The 15,436-nt window shown below is 43.1% G+C and overlaps 1 protein-coding gene across 2 annotated transcripts in view; it reads left to right on the plus strand.

The window, feature by feature from the left end:
- Window positions 1–15,436, plus strand: part of AK3 (adenylate kinase 3) — a 52,924-nt gene that overhangs the window by 36,924 nt on the left and 564 nt on the right. For both annotated transcript variants that reach the window (XM_075931639.1, XM_075931638.1), the window contains exons 2-4: window positions 7,121–7,240; window positions 9,015–9,187; window positions 13,315–13,433. In XM_075931639.1, the coding sequence (XP_075787754.1) occupies window positions 7,180–7,240; window positions 9,015–9,187; window positions 13,315–13,433 (353 nt within the window). In that variant the 5' untranslated portion in view covers window positions 7,121–7,179. The remainder of the gene's footprint in view (window positions 1–7,120; window positions 7,241–9,014; window positions 9,188–13,314; window positions 13,434–15,436) is intronic.

Raw genomic sequence — 15,436 nt, forward strand, 5'->3', positions numbered from 1 at the left:
CCTGCCTTAACCCCATTGCTCCACCACTTGGAAGCCATCTCAGTTAAACGGTGGCCTGCCAGAGCCTGTATCCTGAACCCCTGCCCCAGCCCTGAACCTCTTCCTACACCCAGTCTCCTGCTCCAGACGTGAGTCCCCCTGCACCCAAACTCCTTCCCAGAGCTTGCGCCCTGAAACCCCTCCTGGACCCTAATCCCCCAGTCTGGGCTAAGCCCAGAGTCCCTTCCACACTCCAAGCCCCTTGGCCCAAGACCAGAGCCTGCAACCCAACTTCCTACCCCAGCCTGGGGAAAGTGAGACAGGATGGGGGAGGAAAGGGGATGGAGTGAGCTGTGTGAGGCCTTGGAGAAGGGGTTGAGTAGGGGCAGGGCCTGAAAGAAGGGGCGGGAAGGAAATGGGGCAAAGGTATTTGGGTTTGAGGTAGATCTTTTACATTGCCCTTAAATTGAAAAAGTGATCTTCTGGTTAAAAAGATTGGAGACCACTACACTAGGAGAACCTTTGTGTTGTGAAACTATAGCAGTGTCAGGAACTAACATGGCTTTGTTTGCAGTACAGACATTTCCTTCCCCAGGGACAGATGACGGTTTTGCGGGGCCCCGCGGGGCCCCCCCTTTGCCACGGTGCATGCGCAGCGACGCCATGCGCATGCGCAGCGGCGCCACGGCGCATGCGCGGGGCTTTCCGAAGCGTGGGGTCTGGGGCGGCCGCCCTGTTCGCCCTGCCATATATCCGCCCCTGTCCATCCCCTGTCTCCTCCCCCAAATCAGGATCCTTAACATATTCAAGTAGACTGGAAAATTGAGTCCCAATTGGCTTTTGTTTCATTGCTAAATGAAAGTAGCTAACCTTGCAGTAGAATGATGAATCTAGCCCTCAGTGCTAGCAGCATGGGTCTGTGGAGTGGGCCTGCAATGTCCGTAATGGGAATTTCCCACACCCCTTTCTGCTAGAGCTAGGTGGAGAGCTGACATGCTTTAAAACTGTGTTTAAAAAAGGCTTCTTATCTGTCTTTAGGCAGCTACCTGTTTGGCAGTTGAGGCAGGGGAATGTGTGCTGTCCATACCCGTTTTCCCTAACCACACCCCAAACTAGTTGGGTATGGGATCTGTGCCAGTTGAGGCAAATGGAATGGTAACATGGGTGGGGAGCTCTCAGTAGTGCTAATACAGCAGGTTAAGCTAGGCATATGCATGATGTGAGCACTGAGAGCTGGTTTCATGATGCTGTCATGGTAGACACTGCTTTATTAGATTACTTGAAGTGGCATAAAATAGGAGGAATAGCACAGAGAGAATACAGGTTGGATCACTATAGTCTGGACTCCTGTAGCCCCGCAACATCTGTGGTGTGGCATTCTTGTGGGTGCTCCCAGACTGGAGCACTCACGGGGAAAAGCTGGGGCCCCCACTCAGTTATTGCTTCCCTGACCTCCCAGAGCTTCCTGAGCATTGCAATGTGCGGCACTCAAGCTCGGGGGGAGGAAGGAGGTGTGTGGGGACACTCAGGGGAAGAGGTCAGGTGGCTGCAGAGCTCTGCAGCTGGGGGGCTAGGAGCGCAGCCCCGTAGCTGGGGCTGGGAGCATAGCCTGGCAGCTGTGGGGCTCAATGTACTCCCGCGGAGCTGTGCTCCTGGCCCCTAGCCATGGGGCTCTGCAGCCACCCTGCCCCTGCTCCCAGCAACCCACCCTTATCACCACTTGGTCACTGCTAGCCCCTCTCCTGCTACAGGAGCAGGTCCCATAGCTGTTGGCAGCAGAGGGGCCAGCATTGATCTTCCTTGGTCCAACAAATTCCCTGATTTGATGCAGCACAAGGAAGATTCAGAGGCAGTTCTGAAATGTGTGATATACCTTCCCCCAGGAGAAGATACTCAGGGCCACCTTTAACTCAGCTACATTTCCTTAGTATAATGCCTCTTGAATGAGAAACTTTATAGGGTACTAGCAATCTGAGTCAGAGGTTTATGGTATCTATAAAATGTGGATGATATGAACTGCTACTTTGTTAGTGGAGCAAAACATCCCTGTTGCTGACTGTATACAAATATATTCCAATGCTGATAGAGATAGTAGTTGGAAGATGAATACTTTCAATTGTAGAGCCTGTGCTCCTGAACTCCTCCTTCACCTCAGGCGCTATTGGTTGAGTGATCACTTCTTGCCTGCATGAGAGGTTTTTAGAGCCTGGCTACTCTGTTGTTTGGGTTTGAGTTTCTAGGGGACATGCTGTTGGACGAAGATTTAGAACCATCATACACTGGCATTCCTTTTCCTCAGGAACTGTGGTGCCATTGATGGAGTTCCGTACCCCGGAGCTGCTCAAGGGGGAACTACTGTGGAAACCAAGTGGAATGAGTTAGTACTGCTTAATACCTAACTTGCCCCACATGCTGCTGTTTGTGCACTGGCAGAGGAGTCTTACCCCTGCTTTGTGTTCCCCTGCCACCAAACCCTCAGGGCCCCAGCAGAGGGAAATGTGTGGAGTATGAGGAGTCCCAGTCTATGGCAGGGAGAGTCTCCCTTTCCATTTTTATGATGAAGGGATTCTCCTTCCCAGTGTCACTTTAGCTAGCTCACCAGGACAAAACTCATGAGGGCCAGGTTTCCATGTCTTCTTCCTTCCATGTAGTCTTGATTGTAGTGAGAGAAATCCTCTTTGAAATGTATGCAGAGCAGGGGTCAGCAACCTTTTCAAACCAAAGAGCCAAACTACATTAAAATTCGGAACAAGTGGTCAACAGAGAGCCAGTATAAGAATGCCGATTTGCATGACTGAAAATATACAACTTAATATTACTAATAATTGACACGATGATTACTAATAGCATAAATGAAACATTGTATTTAGGGACTTAATGGGACTTCTGTTGCTGCATCTTTTTGTACTTTTCTTTGAAGTTTACATCATACCTGGTCAAATTTAGCTTCGCACACACAATCAGGGTGTCTTCTGTCAATCTTGAGTGCAAATTACCTTTGTGATTCAAATGAAAGCCTGCTCACATATATAGGTGGAGCCAAACACCGAAAGTAAGGCCAAGCTGACATTCTGCATGGTGTTGTATGTGACAGGAAGTTTCTTTCAAAAATTGCAGAATCAGATTATCATCATGCTCCAATTTCTTCAAGTCAGCCTTTTTGTGCAGTTTAATCAATTCTGCACATTGTCGAGCAAGGCATTCTAAATCAGAATTCAGCATGATGAATTTTTCCACCCAGATATCTGACTCATTGAAATCTGCACAATTTTCATTTCCAAAATCACTGACTGAGATGACTGTCAAATCAGTTCTCCATCGGACGCGTTATGTGGACGAATCATAAACTTAAACAAAGCACTATGTTTGCAAAAGTCAACAAAACGAGACTCATATGCCATTAGGAGCTCAGAAACAAACCTGGCAAGCTGCTGCAAATCAAGGCTGTTATTTGGACTCTTTCTCTGATACGAATCATGAAACATTCGTAATCTTTCAAAATGTGCCAGTCTGCCCATCTTGATATCTTTGATGAAGACAGTCAATTTTGACTCGGACACAAACACTGCCAGCTGCAGAGTCAGGACTGTATTTCCTTGTCCTTGTAGCTTAAGATTCAACTCATTCAAATGACTGGTAATGTCCACAATATAGTAAAGCTTGACCAACCAGTCACAGTCTGAAAGCTCTGTGTGTTAGACACCCTTCATATCGAAAAATGACTTGATCTCATTAATGCAGATGGCAAAACAAGACAAAACTTTGCCACGAGATAACCAGTGAACATTGTGCATTAGTAGATTGGGTTATTTGGAATTGACTTCCTCGAGCAGTGACTGAAATTGATGGTGATTAAGGCAAGAATCCAATTGACACTGAGAATGACCAGTCCCATTTCTGAATTCGCTTCCACAAGATTGTGTACAAAGTGCCTTCTGGTGCACAATACAGTGAAAGTTTAAAGTGGGTGGTTCAGTTGTTCTGAAAAGAGTAAGGAATCCCCTTTGTTTGCTGACCATCTGTACGCAGACACAAGATTATCCAACTGTATGTCTCATTTACCAAGTTCATCACGGTTTTAAGGATGTCTTTACCCCTTGTTTGATTTTTTTTTCCATTGGTAATTTCTCAATCATTTCTTCATGCACAGCATTTCCATAAATATATCATCCCAGAATACACAATTAACATCACATATGTCAGTTGTCTTGTTCAAAGCAAACTAAAAAAAAAAGCAGCTTTACTCAAATTTTGCATTTGTTTCGTGTCGATTTGATGGGCCATTTTCACATTTTTTGCCAATAATGGCATGTCTTGAATTTTCTGTTAAGATTTTTGTCCAAGTTGTGAAACTCGTCAAATAGTTCCTGACCAATTTTTAGCATGCATCTCTTCATCCCCATCAGAGAAAAGCGTCTCCTCTTGATACTGCTGTATGAATCTGCAAAACTTGTGGAGTTTAAGCTCCCACCTCTTTTTGACCATGCCAGCAGTCTATTTTGTTCAATGTTCATTTTATGTTGCAGCTCCTTGCTTTTTATTGCATCTCCTTTTTTTTTTCATGTGTTACCCTTAGTGTGTTTTGTAGCCAGTGGCGGCCCGTCAATACAAGCGAACTAGGCGGTCACCTAGGGCACCAAGATAAATGGCTGTTGAGGGCTTTGGAGGCGGGGGCGCCGATCATGCATTTCACCTGGGTGCTAGTTGCCGGCAGCTCGTCTAGGGCTGCTCCTGTTTGTAGCAACTGCTGCATGTTTTGTCATAAAATTCGGGGTTTTTTTTTTGTTTGAGAACAATTTCTCGCTACAAATGAGACAAAGTGGAGATCCACACCTATCCACAAATGCCTACAAGTTTGCTCACTCCTTTTGAAAATTTCAGTACTCATAATTTCTCTTTCTCTTCGCCATTTTTACTGTTAGGGGGTTACAGAGTTCACTATCATGTATGGTGATAGAAAGATTTCTTGACCAATCAAATAAAAAGAGAATATGCATAACCCCCAATTACTGGAGAGGATGGATGTTTGTTAAAATGAACAGTTAAAGGTGAAATAGACCAAAAAAATTCTTGACATAATTATGTGTTTTTAAATGTTTGAATTAATTTTTCATTTTAATTTAAAAAATGTTGTATTTTGGGAATGACAAGAGCCCTGTTATAGAGCCATAGGTTGCAGACCCCTAATGCAGAGTAAGGAAAGCCATGCCTTTTTGGAGAAGGTTGGGCTGAGAGCACATGCTGGGACTAGGAAAGGGGTTGCATGGATTCAGAGAAGGAAAGGTGTTTGGATTCCAGTTGTTTTGATTTTAAAACTGCCATGACGTTGACTGTTTCTAAACTGAGGTTATTTGACATCTGGATCTGAGCGGCATGGCTGATGGCTATCTCAAAGTGACAGTGTTATTCCAAAGCCTAGTTGTGAATATGAGCACTTTGCCTTAATTAAGGAAGATATTTCTGTCTTCCTATTACTGCTTTAAAAACAAAACCAGGAGGCCCCCCTTTTCCAGTGTTTGAGGGCATCAGTTGCATTAGAGGCATCTGAGACTTATTAGGGAAGGAGCTAGGAATACTCTGTAAATGGAAAACTTCATTTTCTCTTCAAGTTTGCATATTGCCCTCATCACCGTAGTATGTGAGTGCCTTCTAATACTTTCTTTAAGCATGCAGAAAACAGTAATTAGATGAACTGCAGCAAAAACTCTAAACATTGTTAAGGTTTTGGTATTTGCAGTTTTCCGGTGTCTTTCCATTGCCATCCAACTCTCTAGTTTGGGATCCTGTAGCTAGCTCAAGAAGAAAATTAAGTATCTGAATTAATAGTGATGATCCAGTTCTGCAAATCCCCATGTACAAAATCAATCAAGTTCTACACTGGGTGGAACTGGGCTGTAATTTTATAGTTAAAGGGCAGAAGACATCGTTATGATCATCTAGTTCAGTTGCTCTTCGCCTTTTCAAACTACTGTACCCTTTATAAGAAGGTTATTTGTCTCACATACCTGCATTTCACTTGACTTAAAAACTACTTACTTAGAAAATCAGACATAAAAATATAAAATTGTCACAGCAAATTACTGCTGAAAAATTGCTGACTGTCTCCTATAATACTATATTATTATAATATAAATCAAGTGAAATATAAATATTGTACTTTTCAGTGTATAGTATAAACAAATAATTGTCTGTATTAAATTGTAGTTTGTACTGACTTTTCTAGTGTATGTAGTTTGTTGTAAAACGGAGGAAGTATATAGATGAGCTGATGTACTCTTTGGAAGACTTCTGTATACCTTCAGGAGAGAATCATTGATCTAGCTGACTTGGATAACACTGTCCAAAGAACCTCACTAAATAACTTCTGCAACAGACCCCTAACTTCTGCATAAGCTAGAGCATATTTATATAACAATTTGTTAGGGCATGTGTTGTGAATTTTTTGTTTGTTTTTTGTGAAACCAACCATAATAAATGGTTGCCATCTAATCAAGACAGTGGGAGGGAGTGCTGGTCCAAAATGATAGTCAATGTGAATATAGTAATGCCCACAAACAATTTGTGAAGACATACATCACTTATAAAACTTGCAAATCTGGATAATGTGATAGAAATAACATTCTCTAACTGCAGTGTTTCTACTGCATGTTGCTTTATTAAATACTCCAGGAGGCATATAGCTAAAACTGTGATGTTGTTTAGTGAAAACAACATGCATCTGAAGAAGACATTAATGTCCACCAGTCTGTAGAACTTAAATGCTAAATACATGCAGAAAAATAGGGGCTCAATTTTTGAGCAGGAAATATGAGGTAAAGCTAGGCCCTTTCATTTTTACTGGTTGCAGAGCCATTCTGCCTTTTAAAGAGGCTCCACTGGTGGCTTTCTCGTTTTTCCAGTCTTAGGACCTGATTTTGCAAACACACATGTGATTAACTTTACTAATTGTGAATAGTCCTTTGGCATCCACTGTAAGTTGTAGTGAAAATGAGGGAATTAAAAAAAATTAAACAAGCCACATGTCAGTCACTGACAATTCACAATCCTGCCATCGTCAGGCTTCTGACTAAAGTTGTTTGTAGATTGCTGGGCTGCTGAGGGGCATTGCTAAATTGATATGCGGTTTGTTTTGCTTCCCTAGAGGTTGGTGTCATTGCCAAGACCTACATTGATCAAGGGCAGCTTATTCCAGATGATATCATGACACGGTTGATGCTGGGTGAGCTGAAAAATCTACACAAATACCACTGGCTACTGGATGGTAAGTTTAGATACAGGGGAAGATCATTTGTGTGGCGGGGGGGGGGGAGGGGAGGAAGGAAGAGGGGCAGGAAATGTAAATGGGAAAGATTGTGTGTTTCTGACTTGACAAGTAATGAGCACCTAGCAATTATGCCAAGGTCTTGAGTAGGCATGTAAAATCCTGGTTAATCAGTTAACTGGATAAACCTTAGCTTTAACTTGTTAACCAATTTAAGCAGGATCCCACATGGAGTCGGAGAGTGGCAGCAAGAGCTGGTAACCCCAAGCTTAGGGGAACCAGCTCCCGACCCCTGTAGGACAAGAGCAGCCCTCTGCCCATGATGGGCTGCTTCCGGTACCAGTTAACTGATTATCTCTTCACATCCCTCCTCGTCTTAAGTCTAAAAATCAGAGTTCTGCTTCTGACTTCTATTAACCTGCTGTGTGACCTTGGGCAAATCATAGCCTTCCTCCTTTACTTTCCCCATATGTAAAATGTGGATAATAGTAGGCATTCTACCTTACAGGGATACTGTGAAGCTTAATAACATGTTTTGTGATTCTTGGATGAAAGGTGAAAAATCAAAATTATATTAGTTCATACAACACCTGTCACAATGGGGATCTCGTCCATGACTTGGTCTTCTAGTTATTATGGTATAATACAAACAGCAGAATTTTTGTTGTGCAGTATTTTTTTAAAATCTTTATGGGTATAACCATGTTTTTGTAAAGTTACAAAGTGAAACAGTCAAGCCATGAAATACCAAAACTAACTCAGCTGTGCCCTCTTGCTTGTGTAGTCTGTAACTACATGTTCACATACTAACTTCTCTAGTTCCCCTGCAGGATCTCTGTCTTGTTGGAATACATAGGTTTTATCCTGTGAGTGAATGGGGGCAGGAATACCTATTCAATAAGACAGATGTTTGGCAGATCTGTGTGTTACTTTTAGTCATATTCAATGTGCAGTTACAACCATGCAGCTCTGAATGCGCAGCCGTATAGCCAATAGCACTTTTGGCCTTCAATGGACAGAATGAAGCAGAGCTCCACAACTGATACATACTGTCTCCATGTCCTCTCTTAGTTTAAACTGCAAACTCTTTGGCATAGGGACCTTGGACCAAAATCATAGCTAGTGTAATTCCATGAAGTTTAATGGAGTTTAAATGCTATATAAATAATATTGGTCTATTAAGTATCTTAATCTGAGAAAGCTTAGTTCTGTTACCACAGTTCATCATGGGTAGTTCTAGGGCAGAGTGAACTGAGTTGTATACTAAGCAGCTGTAATGCTGATATGGCAAAGTGTCAGCTTCCACAGGCTGAAAACTGTTTATTGGCTTCTACTGCAGCACTACAGATGGAGAGGCTGTAAGTTGCTGCGGTGAGATTTTTAGAATCAGATTTCTTTTTTCAGAGCAGTAAGTGTTTTTCCTCTGCACTCAAGCTATTATACATGCTCCATTGTACCTCTGCATATACTTTTTTGATACATGACTAGGTCAAATATGTATGATCTCATTGAAATGGTATTTACCACAACTTTCATCCAAGTGTCTTGAAGCACTTAACTTTCCTAACAGCCCTGTGAAGTGTAAGGCTTGTTTTTGCAGCTGAGTAAACAGAGGCACAAAATGGCTGAGTAAGAAAATCACAAAGTGAGTCAGTAATAGTGCTGCAACTCCCACCTTTCATGCATCTAATTTCTAGACACATTCCCTCACTTACAGGTCATCTCAGGAAATGGAATGGGATGATCATCTCCTACTAGTTTATTTTTCTTAAAGGTTTTCCCAGAACAGTTCCACAGGCCGAAGCTCTGGACGAAACATGTCAGATAGATACTGTGATTAATTTGGATGTGCCATTTGAGACCATTCAACAACGGCTCACTGCACGCTGGATCCATCCTAGTAGTGGCAGAGTCTACAATCTTGAATTCAGTCCTCCCAAAGTCGTTGTAAGTGATACACGTATCTCTCTGGCTGTACTACATAAATTGTTTCTAATCTATGTCAATCACTGAAACAATGTTTTATAGATTTATTAGTTTTTTTTGCAAGAATGAGTATTATGTCAATGAGAATAGTTAGAATCTCTTGTCTCTGGAGACCATGATACCTTTGTGATAACACCTTCCCTCCAGCAGGATAGCATCATTTGCATTTAGGGAGTGAGTCAGGTTTTGAAGTGACTTGAGGACTTCCACTACCCAGCGTGGTTTGCTTTGGGAATGCTATCTAGGCAACTGGCTTGTCTTGTGCATGAGGAAAGTGGATAATAGCCAACAGTGCATGGAAGGAACCAACTACATTGATCTTCATGAACCACTATTAACTAGTCTTGGAAGATACTTTTCTCTCTAATTCCATAATTAAAATTAAGTACTACATGAGCACATGCCTTACCCAGCCTAATTTATAAACATAGTCTTTTCAGTATTTAAAATCTAAGCACCTCCCTACTCTCAAGTTTGATTTTATTAAACAAAATCCATTAAAAATTAACTCAGATCAGCTCAAACTAGTAAGGCTGTGTCTAGACTGGCAAGTTTTTCCGCAAAATCATCTGCTTTTGCGGAAAAACTTGCCAGCTGTCTACACTGGCTGCTTGAATTTCCACAAGAACACTGACGATCTCATGTAAGATTGTCAGTGTTCTTGCGGAAATACTGTGCTGTTCCCGTTTGGGCAAAAGCCCTCTTGCGCAAATCATTTGCACAAGACGGCCAGTGTAGACAGCACAGTACTGTTTTGCGCAAAAAAGCCCCGATGGCTAAAATGGCCATAGGTTTTTTTTTGCGCAAAACCACGTCTAGATTGGCACGGACGCTTTTCCGCAAAAAGTGCTTTTGCGGAAAAGCGTCCATGCCAATCTAGATGCTCTTTTCCGAAAATGCTTTTAACGGAAAACTTTTCTGTTAAAAGTATTTCCGGAAAATCATGCCAGTGTAGACGTAGCTGGGATGTTAAGGACTAGTTGACTATCTGATAAGCAAATGCTTATCGGATAGTCAGTCGACTAGTCAATTTCCTCTCCCCCTCCCCCCCGCTGCCTCAATCAGATAGTGGCAGCAAAGGGTGGGGGGGGGGGGGAAGATAGGGTATTTCAAAGCAGCAGCACTGCACAGCTGAGCCCTGGATCAGCTGTGTGGCGCTGCTGCACGTGGAGCCCAGAGTCAGCTGGTGACTCCCTAGCTGATCCTGGGCTCCAGCGTGGCATTTCAGTGGAACTCGGGATCAACTGAGGACTTCCCACTGGCCCCAGGCTGCACACGGCGTTCTGCATTCCTCCTTATTTCAAAGGAGGAATATGGAAGTCCCTATCGACTATTCAGTTAACTGTAACTTAATATGCTTATCGCAGACCTCTCTGGCTTGGCTGCTCTGAAGAATTCTTACACAGTAGATTCCTCCACAGGGCCAGTGCCAGCTCTGTTTATTATCCAGGTGGGACAGTGAGCCACCAGAATTCACTTATAACTCACCTGCAGAAATAAAACTTGCTAACTGTGTAGAACTGGGGTGGGCAAAATGCTGCTTGATCCGGCCTGCAGCCACCCCAATGGGACCCTCTAGCGCAGTACTGCTTTAAGTGGCTGGCTGCTCCCTGCCACTCTCTGCTTCCAGTGTCGAGATGGAGGGAAGCGGAGGAGCTGTTGCATGTTAATCCACCCTCCAGCAACATCTCTCAGCTCTCATTAGCTGGTTTCTGGCCAATAGGAGCTAATTTTGCTGGGTATGGGGGCAGCATGCGAAGCCTCTCCCACCCCTTATGCAGGGAGTCGAGGCACTGGAAGGAAGCAGCCAGCTGTTTTGAGCAGCCTGGGACTGTGGGAGGTTGGGAGCTTGCCTCAGGGTCCTGCAGGGCTACTGGCTGGGAGCCAAGGTAAATGCCTCCTGGCCAGAGCCTACTCCTGGCACCTCACCTCCTCCTGTACCTCAACTCCCTGCCCCAGGCCACCACCCAAAACCTCTACACCCCTTTTCCTGCACCCCAAGCCCCTGTCCAGATCACAACCCCCTCCTTCATCCCAGCCCATACCCCGAGCTCCCTTCTGCACCCAACCTTCATCCCAGACCCCACATTCCCCCAATAGAAAAGTGTGGCCCTTGACCACTTTCCAAAATCTTGGCATGGCCCCCCCCATCAAAAAGTATTACCTATCCTGGGGTAGAAAGCTAGGCGAACCCTGTCACCAAGTGGTCCTCATTTTAAATAATTCAATACTGGTTTCTGGCAAGTCAGGCTATGCCACAATTAGTGGCTATTTTTAAGATGTAAAAGAATGGCGAGAGTTGATTTTATATGTCAAATGTACATGGAACCCATTCTTTCTCTAAGTCTTCAAGTCTTGGAATATGCACATTGAGGTACATTAAAATAGTTTGGGACATGTGAATTAAATCAAGAAGTGGATTCTTGAATGATTGAAATGCAGCAGAGTTCCTGTAACAGCATTATAATTTTGCATTACTTTTGATAGGCCTGTCACAGGACACTACCCATGCAATTTGATTTAAGTATTTAAAACAATTCAAAAACTTACTTGCTCGTATAATTCACAGGTCAAGTCACCTTACTATACAGTTAGTCAAAACCACTAAGAGAACACTGAGGTTTCAGAGTCCTCATATACTGTGGGCCAAATTCTGTTTTCTGATATATACAAAAATGACTTCAACAAGGTGTTTCACGTTTGTAAGTGAGGGCACGCCTTGGCTCTGTGTGTCATGTAGGATGAAGTTCTAATAATTTCCTCTTGTTACCACTAAAGTCTTCAGGCTACTGCTGTTTTACATCACTCAACTTATTAAAAGGTGTAAAGTTTCCCCCAGAGAAATTGAAAATGCAAGGTGAGGTTCAAGTAAAAACTTGCTGTTTACGCCCACATTCTGTTTGGTCATTCCTGCCCATGTTCTGCTTTGTTGGTTTTTATGCTGTCTTCTGTATTCATCACTGTAACATTTCTTCCTTAGTTTAACCTCCAGCCATATGGCCATGTGGCTCTTTACATTTAATGATCTTAGGCAGTAAGTCATATCAGCCTCTTAGTTCTGCCAGTTGTACGTGACTTTACTGAAACAATTTTAAACATCCATTCCGATCCATTGTATGTCAAGGAACACTGTGTATTATGGATGTGAAAGTGTAATAGTGTACATTGTTAACCAATGAGCAAGAGCTCACTGGTAAACCTCTGTGAGGCTCTGGGTATGCGTGGGAAGCTGGCTTAAAAGCCTGTCCCCTCCTTGCATTGGTTCCTGTGCTACAGCAGCAGCAGTGGGGTGCTAGGGGCAAGCAGTTGCACAATTACTTAAATGCATTTTAACATCCCTGCTTTGCATAGGTTCCTTTGTGCAGTGCATGTGACTTCACTGAATTGTGCTCCTCTACTACAATCTGAAAACCATAGCAATACCATGCATCTGGTGTAGGGATGTAAGCGACTAGTCGACTATCTGATAAGCTTTTGCTAATCGGATAGTTGACACATTAGTTGACTGGTCGCTTCCCCCCTTGCTGCCTCTATCAAAAAGAGGCAGCTGGGCGAGTGGGGGAGAGCTGGCTTAAAAGCTGGTTCCCCTCAGCTCCAGCTCCACTAGGGCTCTTGTACATTTCAAAGCGGAAGCACTGCATGAAGCCTGGCTCAGCAGGGACTCCCCGCTGGTCCCTGGCTCCATGTGGGTTTCAAACGTCCCTGCTGGTGCTCTTGTACATTTCAAAGGCAGAACACTGCATGGCACGTCCGCCTTTGAAATTTAGCAATAGCTGGGCGGGCTCTTGCTACATTTCAAAGTGGAAGTACCTTTATTGACTAATCAAATAGTCGATGGAAATACCATCAACTATTCAACTGATTTATATAATTTTAATATCCCTAATCTGGTGTTTGAGGCTGTATGTTTTGTAAATGCAGAAAATCAACATCTGACCATTACAGAAAAGATATGGATGGTAGCTTGCCCTCTGCTTTAGCTGAAAGTTATTTTTTTCATTTGGCTAACTGGAACTTGATACCAACAGGATAACACAAAGTCTGCTTAAGCAGAAATATAAAGCCATTTTGTTCTTAACCACAATTAGGGGACCGATGATATTACTGGAGAGCCACTTCTTCAGCGTGATGATGACAAGCCAGAGACTGTTACCAAGAGACTGAAGGCTTATGAGGCACAGACAAAGCCTGTTCTAGACTATTACAAGTAAGTAGTAAAATAAAAATATTTCTGTCCACCTTAGCAGGAAGAGGAACAACCTGGTTTTTTTTTTCTTCAAAAGCACAAATACCAAAGTGTAATGATATATGTTGGGTTATAGGTGGAGCTCCCTATTTACTGGATTAAAACCTCTTTTCCAAGTTATTTCAAGAACAAAAAAGGTACAATAATTGTGTGACATCTTTTACTGAAGTCATAGGATGCTTTGCAGCACATAAACATGAACTTCCAAAGCAAGGGCCAATTCCTCAGTTGTGGAGCTCTATTTCAGTACGTATTTTTCCCAGAATTGTATCACCTCTGCCAACTTTTCTCTCACAAGATGGCCAAGGACGTAGGATAGTAAAAGTTGTTAGGGGATAAAGGTCTAAAAATCAATAAGTGGAATGGGATTGCGTAGAAAAATTTGTGAATTAAATGCAAAATTTGAGCCCAACACCTTAGAAATAGGTATGTGATGGGAGACTATGGTCTGCTGTATTGCCAGGGAAAAACGGGGAGAGAATAGTGGTCAATCCTTGGAACAGTTGTTTTTTTCCAAATCTGTCTCTTCAAGCAAAAGTGCTGGCTGTAGTTAGTGTATATATGTTATTAATACCATTGGAGTGGTAATGGATTCTCATGTAGATGTTTATAGACATTTATCTCATTCCTTGATTGTCACTCCAGAAATATGCAGATGTCTTCCAATAATTCCCTGCATTTCTTCTATAGGAAGGGAGCTCTTTCTTTGGAGGGAAGAGGTGGAGCAGAGGGTACTTTAGGTCAGCAGTGGTTTTGACTGCAGTGGACTTTGAGGACCCAGATTCATTGTAGGATTAGGGCCTATGATAAGTGTACTGTGTGCAAATGCCATAGAAAGAACATCTATGGAGCAACTAAACTGTCACAAGGTAAATTAGTTGCCACACTTTTACTCTGTTAGTTTATAGGCAATAACTTTAAAACTGAGTGTTTAACCTACTGGATTATATATAATGAAATATATTGTACCAGTATTTGACCGCCCTAAATCAAGCCTGAGTCAATTATTTTGTTATGAGGTATCTGCGTAGCTTAACACTGAGTCTTCATTCTTCATTTCAGTTTCCTTCATAGTACAGTAGTTATTCCTGTTTGAGATCTAGACTCTTCCCTTCATCTGTGTCCCTCCAGAAACAAAGCATAACACCTTTGACACACCAAACTTGTTTTAGAAAACAAGGTTGCTCTTGGTGTTATGGCTGTAAGCAAGTAGTCAAGTACCCAATCAGCCTGAGCTTATGGGGTAATCGAGTTGACTACTTGCTTTCTCTCCTATCTTGCTGCCTTTTTATCAGAGGGTGGGGGGCACAGAAGAACAGCCTTGGCCTGTGGCCAGCCCTGCCTCCCATGAACTAGGGACTGCTGGACCCAGCCTGACCCAGGACAAAGCAAGCCTGGCTCAATCCTGTCTGGAACCTACCCCTGCTGCGCCTCTGCAGTTTAAATTTAGTCAGAGTGGGAGTATGTCCTGGACTGGGGTGAGCTGGGACAGAGCACCTCCCCTTATAGCCTAATTAGGCAGCTTATGCAAATTTTATTGACTGCATCATTAGTCAGTTACCCATCTCTTAACAGCTTTACTTGGGGTTGATCTCTTACATGTCAAACAGTGTTGCCGCTATACCTTCACAAGGACAATCTCTGATGTACCTTTCAACTCTGAAGTGGAGAGAGACTGATAAAATGGACCAAACGGATTTGTCTGAATGGCTACATTGGTATGATCTTGTGCAAGAACTCTTTTGCGGAAGACTTCTTGTGCAAAAACTCTTTCAGAAGAGCGCGTCTACACTGGCATGTGGTTTTGCGCAAGAGCATCCTTGCCAGTGTAGACGCTCTCTTGCGCAAGAAAGTTCTGATGGCCATTTTAACCATAGAGCTTTCTTGCGCACAAAATTCATGTTGCCTGTCTACACTGGCCCATGTTGCTCAAGAGGGCTTATTCCTGAGCAGGAGCAATATAG

This window comes from Pelodiscus sinensis, chromosome 6 (genome assembly GCF_049634645.1).
Source record: "Pelodiscus sinensis isolate JC-2024 chromosome 6, ASM4963464v1, whole genome shotgun sequence".
NCBI lineage: Eukaryota > Metazoa > Chordata > Testudines > Trionychidae > Pelodiscus > Pelodiscus sinensis.